The sequence below is a fragment of the Artemia franciscana genome, chromosome 8 (assembly GCF_032884065.1).
Source record: "Artemia franciscana chromosome 8, ASM3288406v1, whole genome shotgun sequence".
In the NCBI taxonomy this organism is placed as follows: Eukaryota; Metazoa; Arthropoda; class Branchiopoda; order Anostraca; family Artemiidae; genus Artemia; species Artemia franciscana.
In genome coordinates, this window is record NC_088870.1 from 23,512,276 (window position 1) to 23,535,618 (window position 23,343).

Here is a 23,343-nt window from a genome sequence, read left to right on the forward strand (position 1 = left end):
TTTGTTGAAAATCAGATTAGATTTACATAAAGGATTGGTTACCAGCAGGCCCATTGAATTTTGACTTAACTTCTTATTGAGGCTGTTAAAAAGGGATTCGAAATACATGTATGCGCTATTGACCTTTTTAAAGTTTTCGAAACCGTTTACACACTCTCAAGCTATTTTTTCCCTTTTTAGTCACGGTATAAACACATTGGTGATTTCTTTTTTCTTTGTTTTTCCTTCCTACTACCCCTTCTGCTTGCTTTCATGATTCAGTAAATATTTCTTATCTTGCTAATGCGAATCATATTCTATTGATTAGTAGGACAAAAAAAAGACTTTCCTTGTCTAGTATCGAAACATAATAGGATTAGTCTCTCTGTTAACCATTCAAAATGCAAATATCCTTCATTTAATAGTAATATAATATCTCCTCTAATCGGTGGATCATATTATTTCTGGTTTTCCCGTTTTCTATTGTATATAGAAACCCTCACGGTATAGAAATCAAAACCTATTGCATGTTTACATTTGCCCAAATATTGGGTTGAAACCTGCAGAGTATACTGGCAAATTACCCAAGTCTTCTTGTAAGCATCTTCGCGCCTGTAGTGACTTCACTCGTTTACTTTAGTTTTCTTCCTTTCTTTTTTTATACCCCAGTTTATACTCATAGTTTTCCATGATATATTTATCTTGTAAACATTGTCTTTTATTGCTTTGTATTATTTCGTTGTATTTTTCCTTCTTCATTTATGCTCCAGTATTTTTTTAGTGTACAAATAAACAAATATACGTTGAAGAGGCAAATTCTCGTTGCGACAAAAAAGTCTGTAAAACCGATTATCAGGTAAATTATCCGTGTATTTCTTTTAAATAAAAGTCTGTAAAACTGTGTTATCAGATTGAAAACTCTAAAAGAGTAAAAATTAAATCAAAAGCCTGATCAGGCGAAATTCATCATTTTCTTTTTTTGGCGTAGCTGTCAAATTCACAATCAGGATTGTGAATTCTGGATCTCGATTATTTAATATCGAGTTTGTCAGAAGAGAAAGGTTCCCCACAGCCTCTTCGAGTGCTTCGGATCCTGTTTTCGTTTGACATTTTGTGAGCAAAACGCCAAAAGAATGACCTAATTAGAAACACCCATTTTACTATACTTAGTTGAAAAACAGTTTCTCATATTTTATTAGTTGTCAAGCTTTCTCTGAAATCCGTAAAAAACCAAATGACAAGGGAGCTTACGAGTAACAATGGTTCCATATTAGCTATCTAAGGCCATCAAACTGGATCCGAAACTATATTAAATAAAAAAAAAAACAAGTTTTTTCAACTGAAAGTAAGGAGTGACATCAAAACTTAAAACGCACAGAAATTACTTCGTATATGAAAGAGGCTGCTTCCTCATCAACGCCCCGCTCTTTACGCTAAAGTTTGACTCTTTCTCTCAATTCTTCTTTCTAAAACAGTAAAACACTTTAGCGTAAAGAGCGGGGCGTTGATGAGGAAGCAGCCTCTTTCATATACGAAGTAATTTCTGTGCGTTTTAAGTTTTGATGTCACTCCTTACTTTCAGTTGAAAAAACTTGTTTTTTTATATTTAATTTCTGAACGTTTTTGAATCAATGCATGTTTTGATTTTGGCTCTCCGCAGAGGAATAATCAAAACGAAATTTGCATATTTTTTTTTTGGCTCAATGGCTTTCTCATAACTTTGATCGAATGATTTTGAGAAAAAAAGAGCGGGGGACGAAGCCTAGTTGCCCCCCGATTTTTTGGTTAATTAAAAAGGCAACTAGAACTTTTAATTTTTTACGAATCTTTTTATTGGTAAAAGATTCACGTAACTTATAAATTAGCTTACGTAAAGAACTTTTGTATTCTCATGTTTTTATTACATATATGAGGGGATTCGCCCCATCGTCAGTACCTCGCTCTTTACACTAAAGCTTAAATTTTATCCCAATTCATTAAGAATGACCCCCTGAATCACAAAAGCCGTAGAATAAGTAGTTGAAATTACCGAAAATACTTTAGCGTAAAGAGCGAGGTATTAGAAGGAGGTGAGCCCCTCATATGGGTAATAATTTCTGTTTGTTTTAAGTTTTATTGCTGTTCCTTACTTCCAGCTGAAAAAGCTTTTTCACTTTTATTTTTTAATTGTTTTTTTTTTAAATAATGCTAGTAAATCCTGCTCTCCCTTCATGGAAATTTTCTTCTCCCATTACAAATTCTCGAAGGAAAGTTCCCCCAGCATATCCCCCTCTTCTCAACCCCTCCCCCAAACCAAAAAAATCCTCCTGAAAACGCCTGTATACTTCCCAATAACCATTACTATATGTAAGCACAGGTCAAAGTTTGTAACTTGTTGCCCCTCCCACGGGGACTGTGGGGGAGTAAGTCGTCCCCAAAGACATAGTTATAAGGTTTTTAGACTACGCTGAATAAAATGGCTATCTCAGAATTTTGATCCGTTGACTTTGGGAAAATAATTAGCGTGGGGGGGGCCTAGGTGCCCTCCAATTTTTTTGGTCACTTAAAAAGGGCACTAGAACTTTTCATTTCCGTTAGAATGAGCCCTCTTGCAACATTCTAGGACAACTGGGTCGATACGATCACCCCTGGGAAAAAAAAAACAAAAAAACAAATAAACACGCATCCGTGATCTGCCTTCTGGCAAAAAATGCAAAATTCCACATTTTTGTAGATAGGAGCTCGAAACTTCTACAGTAGGGTTCTCTGATACGCTGAATCTGATGGTGTCATTTTCGTTAAGATTCTATGACTTTTAGGGGGCGTTTCCCCCTATTTTCTAAAATAACGCAAATTTTCTCAGGCTCGTAACTTTTGATGGGTAAGACTAAACTTGATGAAACTTATATATTTAAAACCAGCATTAAAATGCGATTCTTTTGATGTAGCTATTGGTATCAAAATTCCATTTTTTAGAGTTTTGGTTACTATTGAGCCGGGTCGCTCCTTACTACAGTTCGTTACCACGAACTGTTTGATATACCTTTCTTTGACTAGTTGATTATTTATAAGCGACCGAAAGAACATCGTTTTATATTGTTACATTAAATAGCTTTGGTTACGGAATAATCTGTATTCTGTTGGTTTTGCCTTATTCTTTTATATTTTGTAATCAATTTTGCTACAAAAGAAATTTTCGGCATCAAATTTTGCTGCTCTCAAAAACACTAATCTTGCCAGCTGTGACTGGAATTAGAAAATTGGAATCATGCTAAAATTCAAAATTTGCTAGTATTTTTCAAATCAGTTATCCCATTAAAGTAGATAGATTTCCTGGCAACTGCGGTTTCGAAAAAACGATCTTCATTATTGTATAGCAAAATCATATTTATAAAACAAAATTACAAGTTAAGTAATACTACTGAGAGTTATAATAATTTTTTTCCACTTTTACAAAATATCATCATTACAAAAAATACAAACTGAAATACTACCCTCGCTTTTATAAGTGGCTGGTTCAAGCTGAAGTTGTGTAATAAAAAATTTGTGATCGTTACCTAATAGGACATTAGGTTTGGCGTGACCGGACAATATATTTGAATTTTGACATAAATATTCTTTATGCTCAATAGTTTTGCATTATTTCTCTTTCTTTTGTTGAGAAAATTTTCTTGTCTGATCTATTCACTATAAAACATTATCTATCCTTGGTTCTCACTGTTATCAATGAAAATTCACACGGAAATGATCCAAATATCACATTTACGATTGTCCCAATTTGTGCAGAATGCCTTTCTAACTTATGTACAGTCTTCTTGGAAAACTGTCTGGAAGCTGTGGAAAATTCTTCCTATTTTCCAAAAGTAAATTAATACAACCTTATGCTGACTTTCACTTTAAACTTCTCGAAAAGAAATTCTCAAAGTTGGTGACAAATTTATATAACTTGTATAATTCTTTGTATAATTTACGCAATGGTTTCGAACTTATAATTTGTTCATGATAAACATCTAGTTTTTGTACAGAGTGCCAGATAAATACATTTTTGGGCTAACGCTGTTTACGATGAAAATATTGCTGTGGTTAAGGTAGGAAGTACGGTTATAAGTTGGCTTTTTTTTGGGATCAGGAGTTAGGCAAACTTATGTGCTATTCCAGTTTCAATGGGTTATTTTAATAGACATGTTCTAAAAGAAAAACTGGGGAAAGGCTACGGGAGAGCTTAGATTCAAAGGGGAATACAAAATTCTCTGGGATCTAGATAGCAGAGGCGATTTGAGTATCCTAGATAAAAATCTTACCGAAATAAATAGATTTTTGAATATTTTTTAAGAGTCCAGGGCTTAAGAATATGTTTGAAATTAGAGTAAAGAACGCTAAGTCGCTAAGACTAGTAAATAAGGTGAAGAGGTGATGTTAGGTAACCAGAAAACGGATCGATTGAATAGATTCACTTGAAAAAGTGAAAAAAATATTGGGGGGAGCACTGGACCAAGGGCGCCAATGTGACTTGAGTTGGGCACCAAATTGACCAGTTTATTTTAAAAAAAAGGCTACAATAAGAAAAAGAACGGAATAAGGGTGCCAGAAGTGCTTTGGGGGAGGGTTGCCCCCCTCCGAACCCATGGATTTGTTTCTGGCATAAATTGCTTTTAACTCTTTCATTCTTCCAAGTTCAACCAAATTAGCTATATAGTTCAAATAAATTGATAGATAGATTTATCACACGAAAGTCCTATTGGGTCATTCGCTATTTAGTTAGTCACAAAACTAATTTAGTGGGGAGTGGGTAGGTGCAGTTCAAAAAATTACTCCTTAACATAAATTAATGTTGTAAGTTGCCTTTTCACATTCCCATCATTGACGCCCAGAAACCGTACCCTAAACCGACGGGCTCTTAAAGAAAAAAAGAGAATTGAAAAAAAGGGCCGAAAAAAGAAAAAAGAAAACACAATCTGAAGCAAGCAAGTTTAATTATAAGATAAATTTTTCCTGAAAACGAGGTATATCTTTTAATTTTATGACGAAGTGATTCGTAAACTGATTTTGCGAGCAGTTTCATGTCTGAATCTCTAAGAGATCAAGAGCGAAATCTTAGGCGCGAGGGCCACTAGACCAAGGGTGCCAATGTGACTCGAGGTGGGCACAATAATTGACAAGTTTATTTAAAAAAAAATATTAAAAAAGAAAAAAGAACGGAATAAGTGTGCCAGAAGTATCTTGGGGGAGGGTCACCCCCTCTGACCCCATGGATCTGTTCCTGGCCTAAGTTTATTTTAACTCTTAATTTCTTCAACCAGATTAGCTATGCAGTTACAATAAACAGGTAGATAAATTTATTCACACAAAAGAGAAAAAAAGAAAAAAGAAAAAAGAACGGAATAAGTGTGGAAGTGTCACGGGGGAGGGTGGCCCCTCTGACCCAATGGATCTGTTCCTGGCCTAAAGTTCTTTTAACTCTTAATTTCTTCAACCAAATTAGCTATATACTTAAAATAAATAAGTAGATAAATTTATTCACACGAAATCCTTTATTGGGCCATTTGCTATTTAATTAGTCACAAAACTAAAATTAAGTATTTTTTAGGGTGGAGGGGGTTTATTAGTAGTCAAACCTACTTTTCGATTTCTGGGTATTTTGAGATGTTTTAAAAAAATATCCGGAAATATCTTTCGATCCCCTTGCCCATTCAACCATCAGTCTTCCTCTCTTGTCCATTCTATGCTTGTGTCCAGATTTTTTATTTTTATCTATTTTGAACTTTTAGCTACAAGGCTACTTTTCAATGTGTCTTGGCTGAAACCAATCTCTGATACACATTGCTTGTGCCCCGAGTTGTAAATATGCTTACATTTTTCTTATCAAATATAAATTGTAAAGACTCAACAACAAAAAAACCCACTGAAATAATATCTAAATATACTTGCAGAAAAAAGTACTTATAATTTAATCACTCTGAAATAAAGTATTTCGGTATTTTAATGCCCATATAAACAAACGGGGATTTTGTGAAAACCTAAACTAATCTCAACCCAAACTGGATACTTTTATAAACTCCAATTTATAAGAAAATAAAACCACTCTGCTAAGAACAGAAATCAACCCGAAGACAACAAATAAGTTGGCTTTGAGTCAAAATAGCGCTTCACCTCATCCACATTATTCCCAAACTTAGATGTTCAAAAACTAAAAAAAAACATATAAGTTATATTTGAAAAAATTCTATTGGAAAAAGTATTCAAATGCATTTTAAGCATTTAAAAAATGTACCTTTGTACGGGCATCGAAACATTTTTACAGCACTGCTTGTACCCCAAATCTAACTACGTATTTGAATGCAATGATCGCAAATTATCTTTCCATCTTCTCAGCATTCTACCAAAGGACAAAATTGTGCCTACAATCCATAGTTGATCTAGAGTTGATCTAGGTTTGCCTTCTTGTTCGGCGCCAAGAGCTCGAAATGGCATTTTTAGTTTTTACATCTTCAGAAAACACGAGTAGTTGATCATCCGGAAGCACAGTAGGCTACTATCACTACAATCAACCAGTTTTGACCAATAATAGTTTCAAGTTATCAGGTTGATGGGAAAAGGATTGAAACCCTCTTCTTACATCAACGATGAACAATGAAATATCGAATATTTTGCAAACGTCACAAATAAATAGACTGATGACCGTATTTCTCCAATTCAAAACTTGCTCCAATTCAAAACTTACTGATATTTGTACAGCTAAAATATTTGAAAATACAGTCGTAAACACAACAAAAATGAATTTTATTCTAAAAGAATCACAATACAATAGGAACAAAAAGTGGCAATGGTAGACAAAATTGAGACCCCTCCCCCACCCCTTACTCCTCTAGACGAAAAGAAGGATAAAAAATAAAAGTGTTGGATAGGGGAGTTCTGTTCGTTATATTGTTTTCTGAAGAAATTTCATTGAAAAAATGTAGAATAAACAACAAATTGACATGACTTTATTTAACCGAAGAGACACTGACACATTCATATCATGAAAAAAACATCACATGAAAGATAATAAAGTGGCGTTTGGGTGAACTGCATGTGAAATTAGTTCCCTTTTAGCTTCTTTTTTTCAGTTGGTGCTTGTTTATTGACCTTGGAATAGCACTTTCTAACTAAAGCTTTCAAGATTCTTTTCAATACGTAAAGAGATAAAGCAACGATAATCGATATAACACACCCCAGAAACGCAAGAACGTCAAACAAATTTCTTTTAAGCCTGCTTAAGTTTTTCGCCTCTGATTGCAAGTGAGGTGCACCTCTGTGTCGAATGACATATTCAATCCAGTACACCGCCCTTTCTATTGGAGTTTCTTTCTGATCACGCATTATGGTACTGTAGTAATTGGCACGCTCTTTAAAACTGCAATGAAAAGACGAGCGTTATATTCAGATATTGAGCTATTAGACATTTGATTATTGAACCCCTAAATAAGTTTTTAACCTTATGTTCTTATCAGCTATGTAGTACATGTTCTACTCAGCTATGTAGTTATCGACATCATTTGTTGTTTTTTTGGAGGGGGACAAGGTAAGAAGCCTGCTTTCCAATAAATAAAACAAAGTGGTTTTCACAATGCGCTTAATTGCTAACATCGGTCTACATTTATTGGGACCTTTTACGATGAAACCTACATTATAATCGGTTATACAATAATTTTTTTTATTGTATTGCCTAATTCCTCACAATATGAGGATACACCGGTGAAAATGTAGTTTAAGTATAGTATTTCGTAGAATTTAGGGTTTGCTAAGCTTGTCAGAAAACGTAATTTTCAAACCTCGTCTTCGACACATTCTGATTCTCGCTGTCACATATCTCTTAACCACACAATTCTTTTTTCTTCACTTTCACTTTAATTTGTTTTAATCCTCGTTATTGTAAGTCTTCTAGCCGCATTTTGCTTTCTTCTCCCTTTTGGATTTTCATTGCTTCAGACAATTTGTCAATGTCCTTTGGTTTAACTGCCCGTATTGGTTTATTCTCACACAATGGTCCAGATTGCTGATTTGTTGACTGTTCAAGTGGTTGGACCAAAACTTCTTTCTTTTCAACGAATTATAATTTGTAACAATTGTAAATTTGCGTTTTTGGGGTTTTCTTCTCGTTATATTTTTCACGTTTATATTTTTCATACGCATAAACCTAAAATATATATGTGACTCGTTTAAGGAGATAAAATTTTCGAAACGAGTTCGATTTACTGACTAATATCTTTTTTAAGCTTCAAACTTCCAGTTTTTCTTTTTGAGGTTTTTGAATTGTTGTAACGAACTATTAAAATATAATAATGTGAAATAAATTACATTTAAAGTAAAATTGCTTTTTGCTCTATAAGCCTTATAAAGTAAACTTCTCCGTGCATGAACATTTTCAGTTTGTCTCATTTTTTACATAATTGTGAACACAAACTTGCGGTTAACACAGGAAAAAGCCTATGCTTTTTTCTTAGTTGGAATAACAGCAGACGAATCATTGGAAAATTAATTTACCGAGATTAAGACTCTTTACAAATTTTCTCAAACTCGTGACCTATCAAAATAGTTTTCTTAGGCCAGAAAAAGATCTAGGTTGTTCATTTTCACCATATATATAGTACAGATAGTGTGGCTCTGCAACCGGGCCCCCACCTGGCTACGTGGCACGGTTCTTTGTATGAATTCTCATGGACGCTTGTCTTCTAACCGCAGACAACTGTGTCCTCTTCTTTCTAACATTGTGTCACCATAGGTTCGATACAACCACCATGAAAAAAAAAATGCGAATTCTTCCTTAATCTGTGACCTGGTTAGATCGTTCTTGTGGTCAGAAATGTCAATGTGTCGGTTTTAAGAAGAAATAGCAACGTAACCGATTTTGAGGCCGCGCCTTGGAGCGGCTGCGTAGCAGACTTGAATATATTGATTTTCACTGTCACTTGTCTTCTAATCTTAGACAGTGTGAGCCTCTTCTTGACATCTTGGCGCCACGATAGGTTCGATACAACCACCGTTTTTGTACCGATTGGGAAAAATACAATTTTTTCCCTAAAGGTGTGGCCCATTTACATTGTTTTGTAGCCAGAAATGTCAATGTGCCAGATTTAAGAAAAAACATGTAGCGGATTTCTAGACCGGGGCCCAGCACAGCTACGCGGTAGGCTTGTATATATTGATTCTTATTATAACTAGCAACCTCCAAATGAATCACCTTTGATTGCTACTCCTTCCTCTGAAAGATAGAGGGCCTCCCCATAACGTAGATACGAGGTTGAAGAATACCAATGACTTGTAACAACAGTTGCATAGATTGTGGCATCTTTGTAGGTTTGTGCTAAGTTTTGCGCCACATTTTGCTGCAGGCAAACATTGTGATGGTGTTATTCTTCTAACGCAATGTTTATTCCTTCTTCACTTTCATTTTTACTCGTTCTTATTTTCGCTGTCACAGCAAAATTCTTTGTTCTACACTTTTTGACACATTCTGATACTTGCTTCATGGCTATCGCTTGCAATTTCCGCTGACACTTACCTTCTAACCTTATATTTTTTGTTCTCGTTGTGACATATCTTTTAACCACACATTTCTTTGTTCTTCACAATCATTTTTAATTCGTTCTACTCCTTGTGGTGGCATTTCTTGTAACATCATATTTCTCTGTTTTTCAATTTTGTTTTAACTCGTTTTAATTCTGCTAGCGCTTATCTCTGAACCTCATGTTTCTTTGTTCTTCACTTTTGTTTTTGACTAGTTGTAATTGTTGCTGATGCAAGTATTCTAACTGAATATTTCTTTGTACTTCATTTTCGTTTATCATTGCTTTAGGCAATTTTCAGTATCCTGCACCTTAGCTGCTCAGATTGGTCTTGTCGCATTTCATGATATAGGTTGTTAAATTGTCTTCTAGACATTATGAAACTGCTTAAAACTCCTTTGGTAAATAGACTAATTACACCTGGTGTTCTACACTTAGCTATGTTCTTTTTCTAATATGGCATGCGTCACAGATATAAAAAACGATATGTTTACTCCTGGGGGGGGGGAGAGGAATGATATAGTTAATATAGATATAGTTGATATAGTTAATGTGTTTCTTGGGTAATTTTGCCTGTATCATACACAATGAAAATGATACAACCACTACTGAGGCAAATAAGACGTATGTATGCTCTTTAAGTGTGCTCAAAAATATGAGGTCATTCATGAGATTTTTTTTTCCAAAATTAAGGCTTTTAAACAATTTTCTGAAACTCGTGACTTGTATAGATCGTTTTGTTATGTATATATCGTATAGATCGTAATAACCTCAAAATGAGTGAGATTTGTTTGCTACTCCTTCCTAGGAAAAATAGAGGACTTCCCAGGGAACAGATAGATCATTGAAGGGTCCCAGTGACTTGTGATAAAGAGTTGCGTTGTTTATAGTAGATTTGTACTGGGTTTTGTGCCACATGTTGTTGGCGTCGAAGATTGTGATGGAGTTGTTCTTATATCGTAACATTTTTTTTGTTCTTCACTTTCGTTTTTGGCTCGATCTGATTTTTGCTATCGCTTGTCTTCTAACAGCATTTTTTTTTAGTTTTTCACTCCATTGTTGACACGTTCTTACAATCACTTTCTCGTAATTACTAGTAATTCTCACTACAGCTTATCGTTTAGCTGCATATTTCCTTGTTCTCGCTGCGGTATATTTTAGCCGCATGGTAGTTCATCATCTATGGAAATAAACTGTAATTTGGACTAATAACACACAAGACCTTTGGCTTAAAAGTTCAAGTTTCCTCCGATTCAATTCCCAATATACGAACTGGTTCAAACAAATATTTAGAATTTGCTCAAGTAGAAGTTTTCCTAATAGATATTAGGATTAGTTCAAATAGAAGAGGGCTTTCAAAATTTGGATCAGTTGTCAGTATTTATCAGTTCAGCCCCAAGCAACCGCAGTGAAACATTATTTTTTCAAGAAATATTTCAAAAATATTTCCTTTGAGAAAAATATGCGGGTCGATCCTGAACCAGAAGCATTTTGAAAGTAAATCCTCGAACTAGGAAATGCAAATCTTCCTAATAATGACGTTATAAAATAGAATTACCGAGAAACATAATTTCCGGAGGTAATTTAACTGAGGAAGTATTTGGAAGAATATTTGTCTAAATAAAGTTTCAATTTAATGAAGGATCAAGTTATTTTAGCTTCAATCAAGAAGGAAGTTAGTAAAGCCTCCCAGGATAATAAAAATCGTATAAAAGTTAAGATTCTGTAAAAGATAGGGAAAAAGGAGGAATTTAATTTACTCCAGAATTCTTAAATTCAATCGAAACTGCAGATTTACCACCGCGTGACAATCAGTATTGATTCTGAGTTCAGAGTGAACACACCTGGATTAAATTGGATATTTTAAGAACTTATTATTTCAGTAAGCCCCTTTTTAGCTCAAGAATTGTGAACTATTTCAACACTCCGCTATAAGCTTCCATGGAATAAAAACTAATTCATTATAATTCAAGATTTCGCAATACCTAGTTAAGGAAAAAGTGACGTGTAACCTTGACCTTTATAAGAGGGTTATCAAAAGAACTATTAGTGCATGAATTGTAGAAAAAAAATTATTGAGTTATTATTATTGAACTATTTGAACCAGTAAGCGAGAATCATTTTATTTTACCAGTAAGCGAGCAGAAAAGGGGAGGTTTCTGTCGCAAAGGCCATAGTACCTGCCAGGAATGGTGTCTCCCTTAAACTGCGGGGAATAGGTAGCAGAAACCTACACTTTCCTCGGTAACTGGTATATAAATTTGACGTGTTTCAGGCGTGATGCCTGTTACCAGTGGTGACGATAATACTGTCCTTGTTTATTCGCCAGTACTGAATTTTGTACAAAGCAATTTGCTAATTGGAGCAGAGGATGACGTGATAAAAAGGCACGGAGTGGAGTTTTTTTTACTCTAACTCGGTCAAGGTGGTAAAGACGTTATTGTGGCAGCTTTGTCCGGGTCATGAAGATTGCCCTATTCGGAAGGGAAATAATGCACTGGTTAGCCATTTCAGCGACATAATTACTTTATTGAAATCTCTTGACGAGACTGACACTGCTGTTCCAAAATTCGTCATAAAGCGTCCTACAGAAGTACCCTACCTCCCTGCCACTGCCTACACCTGTCTATTCCCAAAATTTAATTAGCTCCATCAAGTTGTTTTAGGAATGTCTTCAAAACTTGACAATTATGAATTGAGCTTCCCACAATTACCCAAGCCGGCTTCAGTGCTGAATTCACATGCAACCGTTATCGTCTCAAAGGTGCCGGACGCCTTATCTGACCCTCTTAAGCGAAAAGCTGCTATAGACCAAATTACTGGACATGAACTAGTACGTAGCGTAAAGCCCATCAACGACAAGTGGTATATCAACATGGACAAGTCTGCTACGGAGGACTTCTGCTCGTCAATCCACAATATAATCTCCGGTACTACAACAAAAGTGGTTTGCAAGCGGTTTTTGGTATATCACGTAATATTCCTACCGACGTTGACATTACAGTACTCGGAAGCCAACACGGTATCAAAGATGCTAAAAATACTGGGCTTATCTATGTCTGTGAAACTCGAATTTTTTGATTCTTTTGCTCAATCTACGTTTTTCAAGCATGGCCTCAGGGTGGGCTATGAAATTTTTCCTGTTTACGAGTTTAAGGACTTACCCAAATGCAGTTTTAAATGCCGATCACTAGACCATCTACAGTACTCCTGTCCCAGCGTTCTCCCGAAATGTGCTCGCTGTAAAGGGCCACACATATCAACAAAAGATGAGCCATGTATTGTCGATCCCAACTGCGCAAACTGCAGCCAAAAACACCCTTCCTATAGCTTTTCCTGCCCTGTTATTAAGAATCAGATAAAGTGCAATTCCACCATTCACCCATCAGTCTCAGTTATTTCGTTCAATATAAATGGCACTAAAAATAAGGATTTTGTTATTGATGAGTTGTACGGTTCCTACGATTTGGTATGTATCCAGGAGCATGTTCTCACTGCTTCAAGTTTGAATTTTTTGCGTCGAAGTCAGCATCATACTGCGTTCCTGATTCCAGCAAAAGTTACTGGCGGTCGCCCTTTCGGTGGACTAGCCTGTGTCTTTAAACAGGACATTCATCTACCCTCCCTAGTACTATTCTACTCCGATGAATTTTGTTTTTGGCTGTGCGTGTCGGCAGTATTGTATTTATAAACTCTTATCTCCCATATGAAGGATACTCGATCAGATCCTTAACTAAATTCGCAAAGGCTTGTGGTCTGCTGAAGAATCTTGTGAATCAGGTACTGTCAAAATCTCTACAGTATTTAATGATTGAGGACCTAAATACTGATATTAATCGATCTTCTGTGAGAAGTGATTCGCTTTTTGAGTGTCTTTCGTCATCATTCTGGAAGCAAAAGTGATATTGACTATACTATTTGCTCGCCTGGTATTATCTCTTCTTCTGCTTCTGTTCATGTTAACGAGCAAGATACTGACCACATGCCAATTTCAGCGACATTTACAATGGATATTGATCTATCGGAAACCAATTGTGCTCGTGAGAAAAATGGAAGTGGTTTGAAAAAAGTAATTGGAGCAAAGACAATATACCGCATTACATCTCTACCTTGACAACGCTTCTTTCTACCATACGTGTTCCATATCATCTTCTTCAGCGCCAGGTACCTACGAATGGTAAAGCCGATATTGACTGTTATTATAACCAACTTGTGATGTGTACGAGAAGGGCAGAAGAAGCTGCCGTACCTCGGCAACGTATTCGTAAAAGAACACAAAAATCTATCTGGTCAATGGACCCTTGTTTAAAGACGATAAAAAATAAAGCGAAACATTGGCTCCAGATATGGAATGAATGTGGTCAGCCAAGTTCTGGGTGTGTCGCTCATCTCAAACGTAAAACTAAAACCAAATATAAACGTTATCTGAGGTCGGCACGTTACCGTGGTATGGACTTCCCTGTGAGTAGGAAGGATTGGCGAAAAGTGATCAATTCTGACATGATAAACTATGACAAGTAATTGCCTTCCACCTTCAGCTTGGTATAAACATTATTCCTTGATTTTTTCAGTGATTAACTATTCAGTCCATTCTGTATATACTCGCCTTCTTACCCCCCTCTTTAGTACAACGCTTTCGCAACGCCATATAGTGCCCATATCTTTTTCTTCCATAATTGATACTGTGAAAAGTTTAAAATCTGATTCAATAGATAAGGATGGTATTTCTAAGATGCATATGCCGATTGAATGCACCCCCCTTATATCTCACTTTCAGCTTCTTTTCCAAAGGTGTCTATGTACTTCATACGTACCTGAGAGTTTTCTGTGTGGCACTGTTTCGGCAATTTTAAAAAGGGGAAAGTCACCGACTGATTGTTCCTGCTATCGACCTATTACTGTATCTTGTAATATTAGTAAGGTTTTTGAGTATATCCTTCTGCCTTTTTTGACTAAAAATATTATTGAGGGTGAGGACCAATTTGGTTTTCGATATGGGGTGGGTTGTCAGCATGCGCATAAGATTCTGTCTTCTCTACTGGCTGATAATTCCTCCAAGGGAAATGGTCTTTATATCTGTGCTTTGGATCTTTCGAAAGTGTTTGATAGTATGGTATATAGTCAGCTCCTTTTTTCATTATATACTTCTTGGGTTAATCCCTCTGTTATAATGCTTCTTAGGTTTTGGTATTCAAATTCTTTTCTTCAATTAAGATCTGCACCAGACACTATTATAAGAATACGAAGAGGAGTTAGGCAGGGTGGTGTTCTGTCCCCTACACTTTTTCAGATTTGTATTTCTAGTGTGCTGGCTAAGATTTCAGGTACATACCTTTCTGGTCTTGCGGATTTTTCTTATCTTGTTTATGCTGACTTACCTATAACTGTAGCTTCTTACCTATAATGTAGTTCGAGCTTCTTACCTATAACTGTAGTACTGCAACTCCCCTTCACTGTAATAACTTCACTATCCCTCTTATTGATTGTATTCGTTGACTTGGTATATCTATTACTAACAATCTTTCGAGCTTACGTCAGCGTACTGTTTATGATATAAGCAAAAAGATTCAGATTTGTTATGCATGCTTCAGGTCTTTTCCCACTTCTTAATAATGGTAATTTATAAAGAATTCAGATAAATCATTTCAAATTTTGCAAATTTTGTCTGTATCTTCCACCTTGGATAAAAAACCGGACTCTTGTTAGAAAATTTTCGGTTCCTGATCAAACAGTTCGTGGTAACGAACTGTAGTAAGGAGCGACCCGGCTCAATAGTAACCAATAGCTACACCAAAAGAATCGAATTTTAATGCTGATTTTAAATATATAAGTTTCATCAAGTTTAGTCTTACCCATCAAAAGTTACGAGCCTGAGAAAATTTGCCTTATTTAAGAAAACAGGGGGAAACACCACCTAAAATTCATAGAATCTTAACGAAAATCACACCATCAGATTCAGCGTATCAGAGAACCCTACTATAGAAGTTTCAAGCTCCTATGTGCAAAAATGTGGAATTTTGTATTTTTTGTCAGAAGACAAATCACGGGTGCGTGTTTATTTTATTTTTTTTTTCTTTTTCTCAGGGGTCATCGTATCGACCAAGTGGTCCTAGAATGTCGCAAGAGGGCTCATTCTAACGGAAATGAAAAGTTTTAGTGCCCTTTTTAAGTGACCCAAAAAATTCGAGGGCATCTAGGCCCCCTCCTACGCTCATTTTTTTCCCAGAGTCAACGGATCAAAATTTTGAGATAGCCACTTTGTTCAACATAGTCGAAAACCATAATAACTATGTATTTGGGGATGATTTACTCCCCCACAATCCCTGGGGGTGGGGCTGCAAGTCACAAACTTTGACCGGTGTTTACATATAGTAATGGTTATTGGGAAGTGTACAGACGTTTTCAGGGGGATTTTATTTTGTTTGGGGAGTGGGGCTGAGGGGAGGGGGCTATGTTGGAGGATCTTTCCTTGGAGGAATCTGTCATGGGGAAAGAAAAATTCAAGGAAAAGGGCGCATGATTTTCTAGCATCACTATAAGAAAACAATGAAAAATAAACATCAAAACGTTTTTTCAAATGAAAGGAAGGAGTAGCATTGAAACTTAAAACGAACAGAGATTATTACTCATATGAGGGGTTCTAAAAATACTTTAGCATAAAGAGCGAGGTATTTAGGAGGAGATAAATACGTCGCTCTTTATGCTAAAGTATTTTTAGTAATTTCAACTATTTATTCTACGGCCTTTCTGATTCAGGGGCCATTCTTAAAGAATTGGGACAAAACTTAAGATTTAATGTAAAGAGCGAGGTATTAACGAGGATACAAATCCCCTTGTATACATAATAAAAATACAAGATTATGAAAGTTTGTTACGTAAGTTGCTAATTTATAAGTTACGTATATTTTTTACTAATAAAAACGTTCGTTAAAAATTAAAAGTTCTAGTTGCCTTTTTAAGCAACCGAAAAATTGGAGGGCAACTAGGCCTCCTTCTCCACCCCTTATTTCTCAAAATCGTCTGATCAAAACTGAGAGAAAGCCATTTAGCCAAAAAAAGAATTAATATACAAATTTCATTTTAATAATTTATGTGCGGAGAACCAAAACCAAACATGCATTAATTCAAATACGTTCAGAAATTAAATAAAAAAAAACTATTTTTTTAGCTGAAAGTAAGGAGCGACATTAAAACTTAAAACGAACAGAAATTACTCCGTATATAAAATGGGTTGTCCCCTCCGCAATCCCTCGCTCTTTACGCTAAAGTCTGACTCTTTGCCACAATTCTACTTTTTAAAACAATTAAAAGCTTTAGCGTAAAGAGCGAGGGATTGCGGCGGAGACAACCCATTTTATATACGGAGTAATTTCTGTTCGTTTTAAATTTTAATGTCGCTCCTTACTTTCAGCTAAAAAAAAAGTTTTTTTTTATTTAATTTGTTTAGGACTAAACTAGAAAGACACTGCTTACTTTTATGATAAAAAGACTGTACTTCTCTATTTGTTCCATGCATGGGGGTCATTGTGTTGAAAGAATACATCCCAAGGGGTTGTGGGCGGGGGGGGCTAAAATCTAAGATTACAGCCTCCCGTAATCGTTCAATATTTGGATTCTACATGAAAAGAAAATAAAGGATATTTTTTCTTAAGATCTTTGTCAAAAGTCATTTGGTTTGTTTCTCATAAAACGAGTAAATTCCTTTATCAGAAAGTTGAGGGTGCATCTTATTAGTTTCGTCCAAAACGCAATATGTTATATATATATATATATATATATATATATATATATATATATATATATATATATATATATATATATATATATATATATATATATATATATATATATATATGTATATATATATATATATGTATATATATATAAATATATATATATATATATATATACATATATATATATATATATTTGTTTATTTATTTATTTATTTATCTATTTGTTTATTTCGAAAATTAGGTTAAGTTAGCTTAGAAAATCATCGCTTAAGTCAAGTCACTTGCTACGCTCTTTTAAGATACATTCTATTTTGTTAGAATTCAATTTATAACTAAGGTATTCTCTTCTTCATATCTGAAGCGGAATCATGTTTGGTTTAAATAATAATAATACAATTTTAGTGAGTAAGTAGTAAATCACAAACTCTCACGCCTACTCGCTATGTCTTATAAGTTCTTGAAAAAAACTTTGAGAATGTGCTAAACCGAGATACAGTTGCAGGAAAAGATATAGATGAGAATGAAAAAGTTTGTGATACCTTGGATGTGAAGGAAGATTTGTTTAGTGAGGAAGAATTAGCGACAGTACTAAAAGGATTAAAAAATAATAAGGCCCCAGGTGCTGATAGTATGATTAATGAGTTTCTTAAATATGGTGGCTCTGAGGTTAGGAATAAGCTACTGAAGATTATGAACATAGATTATGTTCTATCCCCCTTTATATTGATCATTTTGATGGACTTCGTCTTAAGGAGCACAGGAAAGGCAATTGGAGGCCATGGAATCAAATGGAGAGGAAGAATGCTCCTGGACTTAGATTATGCTGATGATTTAAGCATATTAGATGAAAGTGTGAGCAAAATGAATGAATTTTTAGAGGTTTTACGAATTCAGGGTGCTAAAATAGGCTTGAAAATCAAACAGTTCGTGGTAACGAACTGTAGTAAGGAGCTATCCGGCTCAATAGTAACCAAAACTCTAAAAAATTGAATTTTGATATAAATAGCTACATCAAAAGAATTGCATTTTAATGCTGATTTTAAATATATAAGTTTCATCAAGTTTAGTCTTAGCCATCAAAAGTTACGAGCCTGAGAAAATTTGCCTTATTTAGGAAAATAGGGGGAAACACCCCCTAAAAGTCGTAGGATCTTAACGAAAATGACACCATCAGATTCAGCGTATCAGAGAACCCTACTGTAGAAGTTTCAAGCTCCTATCTACAAAAATGTGGAATTTTGCATTTTTTGCCAGAAGACAAATCACGGGTGCGTGTTTATTTGTTTGTTTTTTTGTTTTTGTTTTTTTTTTTCCAGGGGTCATCGTATCGACCAAGTGGTCCTAGAATGTCGAAAGAGGGCTCATTCTAACGGAAATGAAAAGTTCTGACCGAAAAGTAGTGACCGAAAAAATTGGAGGGCATCTAGGCCCCCTCCCAAGCTCATTTTTTTCCCAAAGTCAACGGATCAAAATTTTGAGATAGCCATTTTGTTTGACATAGTCGAAAATCTTAATAACAATGTTTTTGGGGATGACTTACTCCCCCACACTCCCTGGGGGAGGGGTTGCAAGTTACAAACTTCAACCAGTGTTTACATATAATAATGGTTATTGGGAAGTGTACAGACGTTTTCAGGGGGATTTTTTTGGTTTTGGGGGTAGGGTTGAGGGAGGGGGCTATGTGGGAGGATCTTTCCTTGGAGAAATATGCCATGGGGGAAAAAATTCAATGAAAAGGGCGCAGGATTTTCTAGCATTGCTATAAAAAAAAAACAATGAAAAAATAAACATGAAAACGTTTTTTCAAATGAAAGTAAGGAATAGCATTGAAATTTAAAACAAACAGAGATTATTACGCATATGTAGGGTTCTAAAAATACTTTAGCATAAAGAGCGAGGTATTTAGGATGAGATAAATACCTCGCTCTTTATGCAAAAATATTTTTAGTGATTTCAACTATTTATTCTACGGCCTATTTGATTCAGGGGTCATTCTTAAAGAATTGGAACAAAACTTACGATTTAGTGTAAAGAGCGAGGTATTAACGAGGGTACAAACCCCCTCGTACACATAATAAAAATATAAGAATATAAAAGTTTGTTACGTAAGTTAATTCTTAAGTTACGTATATTTTTTACTAATAAAAACGTTTGTTGAATATTAAAAGTTCTAGTAGCCTTTTTAAGTAACCGAAAAATTGGAGGGCAGCTAGGCCTCCTTCCCCACCCCGTATTTCTTAAAATCGTCTGATCAAAACTAAGAGAAAGCCATTTAGCCAAAAAAAAAATTAATATACTAATTTCATTTCAATAATTTATGTGCGGAGAGCCAAAATCAAACATGCATTAATTCAAAAACGTTCAGAAATTAAATAAAAAAACTAGTTTTTTTAACTGAAAGTAAGGAGCGACATTAAAACTTAAAACGAACAGAAATTACTCCGTATATGAAATGGGTTGTCTCCTCTGCAGTCCCACGCTCTTTACGCTAAAGTTTTCAGTTGTTTTAAAAAGTAGAATTGTGGCAAAGAGTCAAACTTTAGCGTAAAGAGCGAGGGACTGCGGAGGAGACAACCCATTTCATATACGGAGTAATTTCTGTTCGTTTTAAGTTTTAATGTCGCTCCTTACTTTCAGTTAAAAAAACTAGTTTTTTTTATTTAATTAATGTTAAGAAGACTAAGTCACTAAAGCTAGGAATAAGTGAAGATGAACAGGTGACATTAGATAACGAAAAGAGTGATCAGGTTGGGAGCTTCAGTTACCTTGGTAGTATTATTAGTAAAGATGTTGGGAGCAGTGAAGATGTTAAAAGTAGAATAGCTAAGGCCCAGGGTGTTTTTTTCACAGTTAAAAAAAGTTTGGAAGAATAGAAAGATAAGTCTACAAACCAATATTAGAATATTGGAAGCTACAGTGATGACAGTGGTCAAATATGGCTATGAAGCATGGGCACTCCGAAAAGCAGATGAAAATTTACTAGATGTTTTCCAGAGAAATTGCCTACGGATTGTTCTGGATACCCGGCTGACTGACTGTATTTCAAACAGTAGATTGTACGAAAAGTGTTGTTCAATTCCGCTTTCTGGGGCTATAATGAAAGAAAAGTTGAGATGGCTAGGCCACGTTCTACGGATGAAGGATGACAGATTACCGAAGATTGTCCTTTTTGGCCAACCGTCTGGGGCTACACGGAAAGCAGGTCGTCCTTTTCTGGGTCGGGAGGATGTCATAAATAAAGATTTAAAGGAAATGGGAACTTCCTGGGAGGGTGTAAAGAGGGAGGCTTTAAATAGATTAGGTTGGAGGAGGAGCGTGCGTAGCTGTGTTGGCCTCAGGCGGCTTGGTGCTGCAGTGAGTTATTAGTAGTAGTAGTAGTAGTAGTAGTAGTAATTACTATATTTCTAAACAAGATCAAGACTATAAATTGATACAGTGGGCATATCTCATATTTTATTTCTGCATATGCTCCTTAAAGGTAGTCAGTCCATGCTTTGTCGCCTTTCATTTCTTTTGTTTTCTTTTGAAACACTTACTATGAAAGATATATATTTGTTTATGCGTGGAAGTTGAATGTTTTCCAGACGAATTGTCTAAGGATAGTTTTTGTACCTGTTTGACTGACCGTATGCCAGACAACAAGCTTTTGTCTATAATATGGATATATAGTTTAATCGCACTTTCTGAAGATATATTAAAAAAAAACACATTAAAATGGCCAGGACACGTTTTTGGATGAAAGATGACCGATTGCCAAACATTGTCCTATTTGGCCTTTCATCTAGGCCAAAACTAAAAGTATGTTGCCCCCTTATGGGGTGGGAAGACCTATAACAAGTAAAGGTTTCTAAGATATGGGAACTTCAGGGGAGTCGGTAAAGAGTAAATCTTGGCCTAGATCGGGTTGGAGAAGGAGGATGCAGCAGGCAGTTAAATACTTTCTGTCATGGTTTTGTAATTGGTCGTCAACCATTTATTGATAACCAAACTAAATAATATGGCTAAAAATATGTTAGGATATAAAAAAAGGTCGTTCAAATTGAAATATATTTACTATTTTGTTTTGCCATTTTAAAGGAAAGTTTTTCTTTTTCAGGAAACATTTTTTTTTTTGATTAAGGATGAAAATTGATTTTTTTTTTTTTTCTTAATCAGAACTAAAGCTTTGAATGTGCTTATCCGTAATTTACGAGCTTGTCTTTGTTTTATTTATGATATCATATGGGCTTATTTTTTATGCTTGATTTTTTTGTTATTTTAAGATTTTTTCTCCCTGTTTTCCCTTTTTTGTTTTGTTTTTTTCTCCCGCTTTCTATGAACCATTTTCCGTGTTTTCTTCACCACATCAAATATATGGTAAATTCATATTTTGATATTTATGAGTTTTCATTTTGGACAGAATGGGAGAGATCGAGAGTATAAAACACATTATGCGGTTCAGACACGTGAGGAATTCGTTTCGGAGAGGGGAGAGGAGCTTCGAGGAACTGCGCAAAAAGTAGTCGAATTCATGAAAAAAGAAATCCGTACAATATAGAAATTTTTAGGGGGTAGACGCGATGTCCACTCCCCGCCCTTACTAACCTTAATGCCTTGGGTTGTAATGGGCTTTTCTGTCTTCGTGTTTTGAGAAGAGAAATTCAAAATTGTGGCTTATTACACCTTTATCATGCATAGAAATGTTGGTTTAGTTTTAAATGAGAATTTTACTAGATTGAAATCTGTCAGTTTTGCAACTATGTCATTTCTCCAATACTTAAGGTTGATGTACTCTGCAGAAGCTCTTCAGAAGAAAACCTAAAAGTCTATCAGTTACAAAATTAAGCTTTCTTTCACTAAAAAATTTTGAAAGTAGGTATGCTCTTAAACAATTTTGGGATTTCATAAACCACTAATAATCTGGAAATTATGGTGGTAGATGAGGCTTTTCCAAGGGTAGCCTGAGAAGAAACGAAAATGAAGGGCTCTGAAAAAATAAGAAAGATAACAAGCCCAAGTAATGACATAGAATCATTTGTTGTTTTCTGAGCATCCAACGTCCTTGGTTGCATCTATATATTATAAACGTCTTTTTAAAAGGATAATAATTTTAAAATCATAAGCAGTACATTTTTATACAATCTTGTCATTTGAAGTCATAATTTTCAATAAAGTCGAATTCTATGGAAACGAGAAAAAAAAAATTGATTTGCTTTTAAACCAGTTAAAGGCATCAAGGACATCAAACCAAAGACTTGTTTGTCTATTGGACCCCTCTTAATCTTATTCATACTTAAAAACCACGAATTTTTTTTTCATTTTGAGGTTTTTAGGGTGATAGCTTATTTTTGTGTTGCTGCAATCATATCAAAATTGTAAATTTCAATTTTACAACGTTTTTTGTTTGGAAAAATTCAAGCATTAATAACCTGTTGATTTGCAATGACTGCTGCATCTTCATTGAAAGACTGCATCTTCTTAAGCCTTGTGAAGCCAAATGTTTTGCTTATTTTTCGTTGATATTTCACCCAGATTTTATCTTAATTGGGTTCTCGGTACTGTCAAAAACTGCACAATCGCATATGAGGATCTTTTATTAAAAACTGAATTCCAGGTTTGTCCTGATTTTCAAAGATGTGTATGGTTGTCTAAGTTTCTATTTAACCATTCACACAATCAGATATAATTTTCACTGGCCTTGGTGTTTGAATGAAGCAATAGCCAGTAAAACATATAAACTTTACTTGTTCTAGCTAATATTCATTCAATTTTTTAAATAAAATCTATTGATCTTACTTATTTGGAAGGTTTAGCACAATGGAACTAATTTCATTGACTATTGTCAAATTTCCAATGACCTTTTTAAACAATAAACTGTACTTATGTGTGTAAATTTACTGGTCGATTGATTAGAGTCTTAAAGAGGGAAGTAGACAATATATCCTAGCAAAGGGGGACAAAAGCGAATTTTACAGCATACCAAATAATTTTGGTAGTGGGTGCTTTGGATCAACCCTTTTCCCGTCACCTTTGCGTTGGTATGTTCATAAACAATTATGGTCACAATAGATTTATATGTTCATAATAGTTCATAAATAGAACAGCAGCCCCCCCCCTAAAAAAAT

The 23,343-nt window shown here is 35.0% G+C and overlaps 2 protein-coding genes across 5 annotated transcripts in view; one reads left to right on the forward strand and one right to left on the reverse strand.

The window, feature by feature from the left end:
• Positions 1–23,343, forward strand: part of LOC136030164 (uncharacterized) — a 45,096-nt gene that overhangs the window by 5,193 nt on the left and 16,560 nt on the right. The gene's annotated exons all lie outside the window — the stretch shown is intronic.
• LOC136030162 (UDP-glycosyltransferase UGT5-like) overlaps positions 6,920–23,343 on the reverse strand; it is a 53,069-nt gene continuing 36,645 nt past the window's right edge. The window contains exon 4 of the mRNA XM_065708890.1: positions 6,920–7,351. Coding sequence (XP_065564962.1) covers positions 7,036–7,351 — 316 coding nt within the window. The 3' untranslated portion in view covers positions 6,920–7,035. The remainder of the gene's footprint in view (positions 7,352–23,343) is intronic.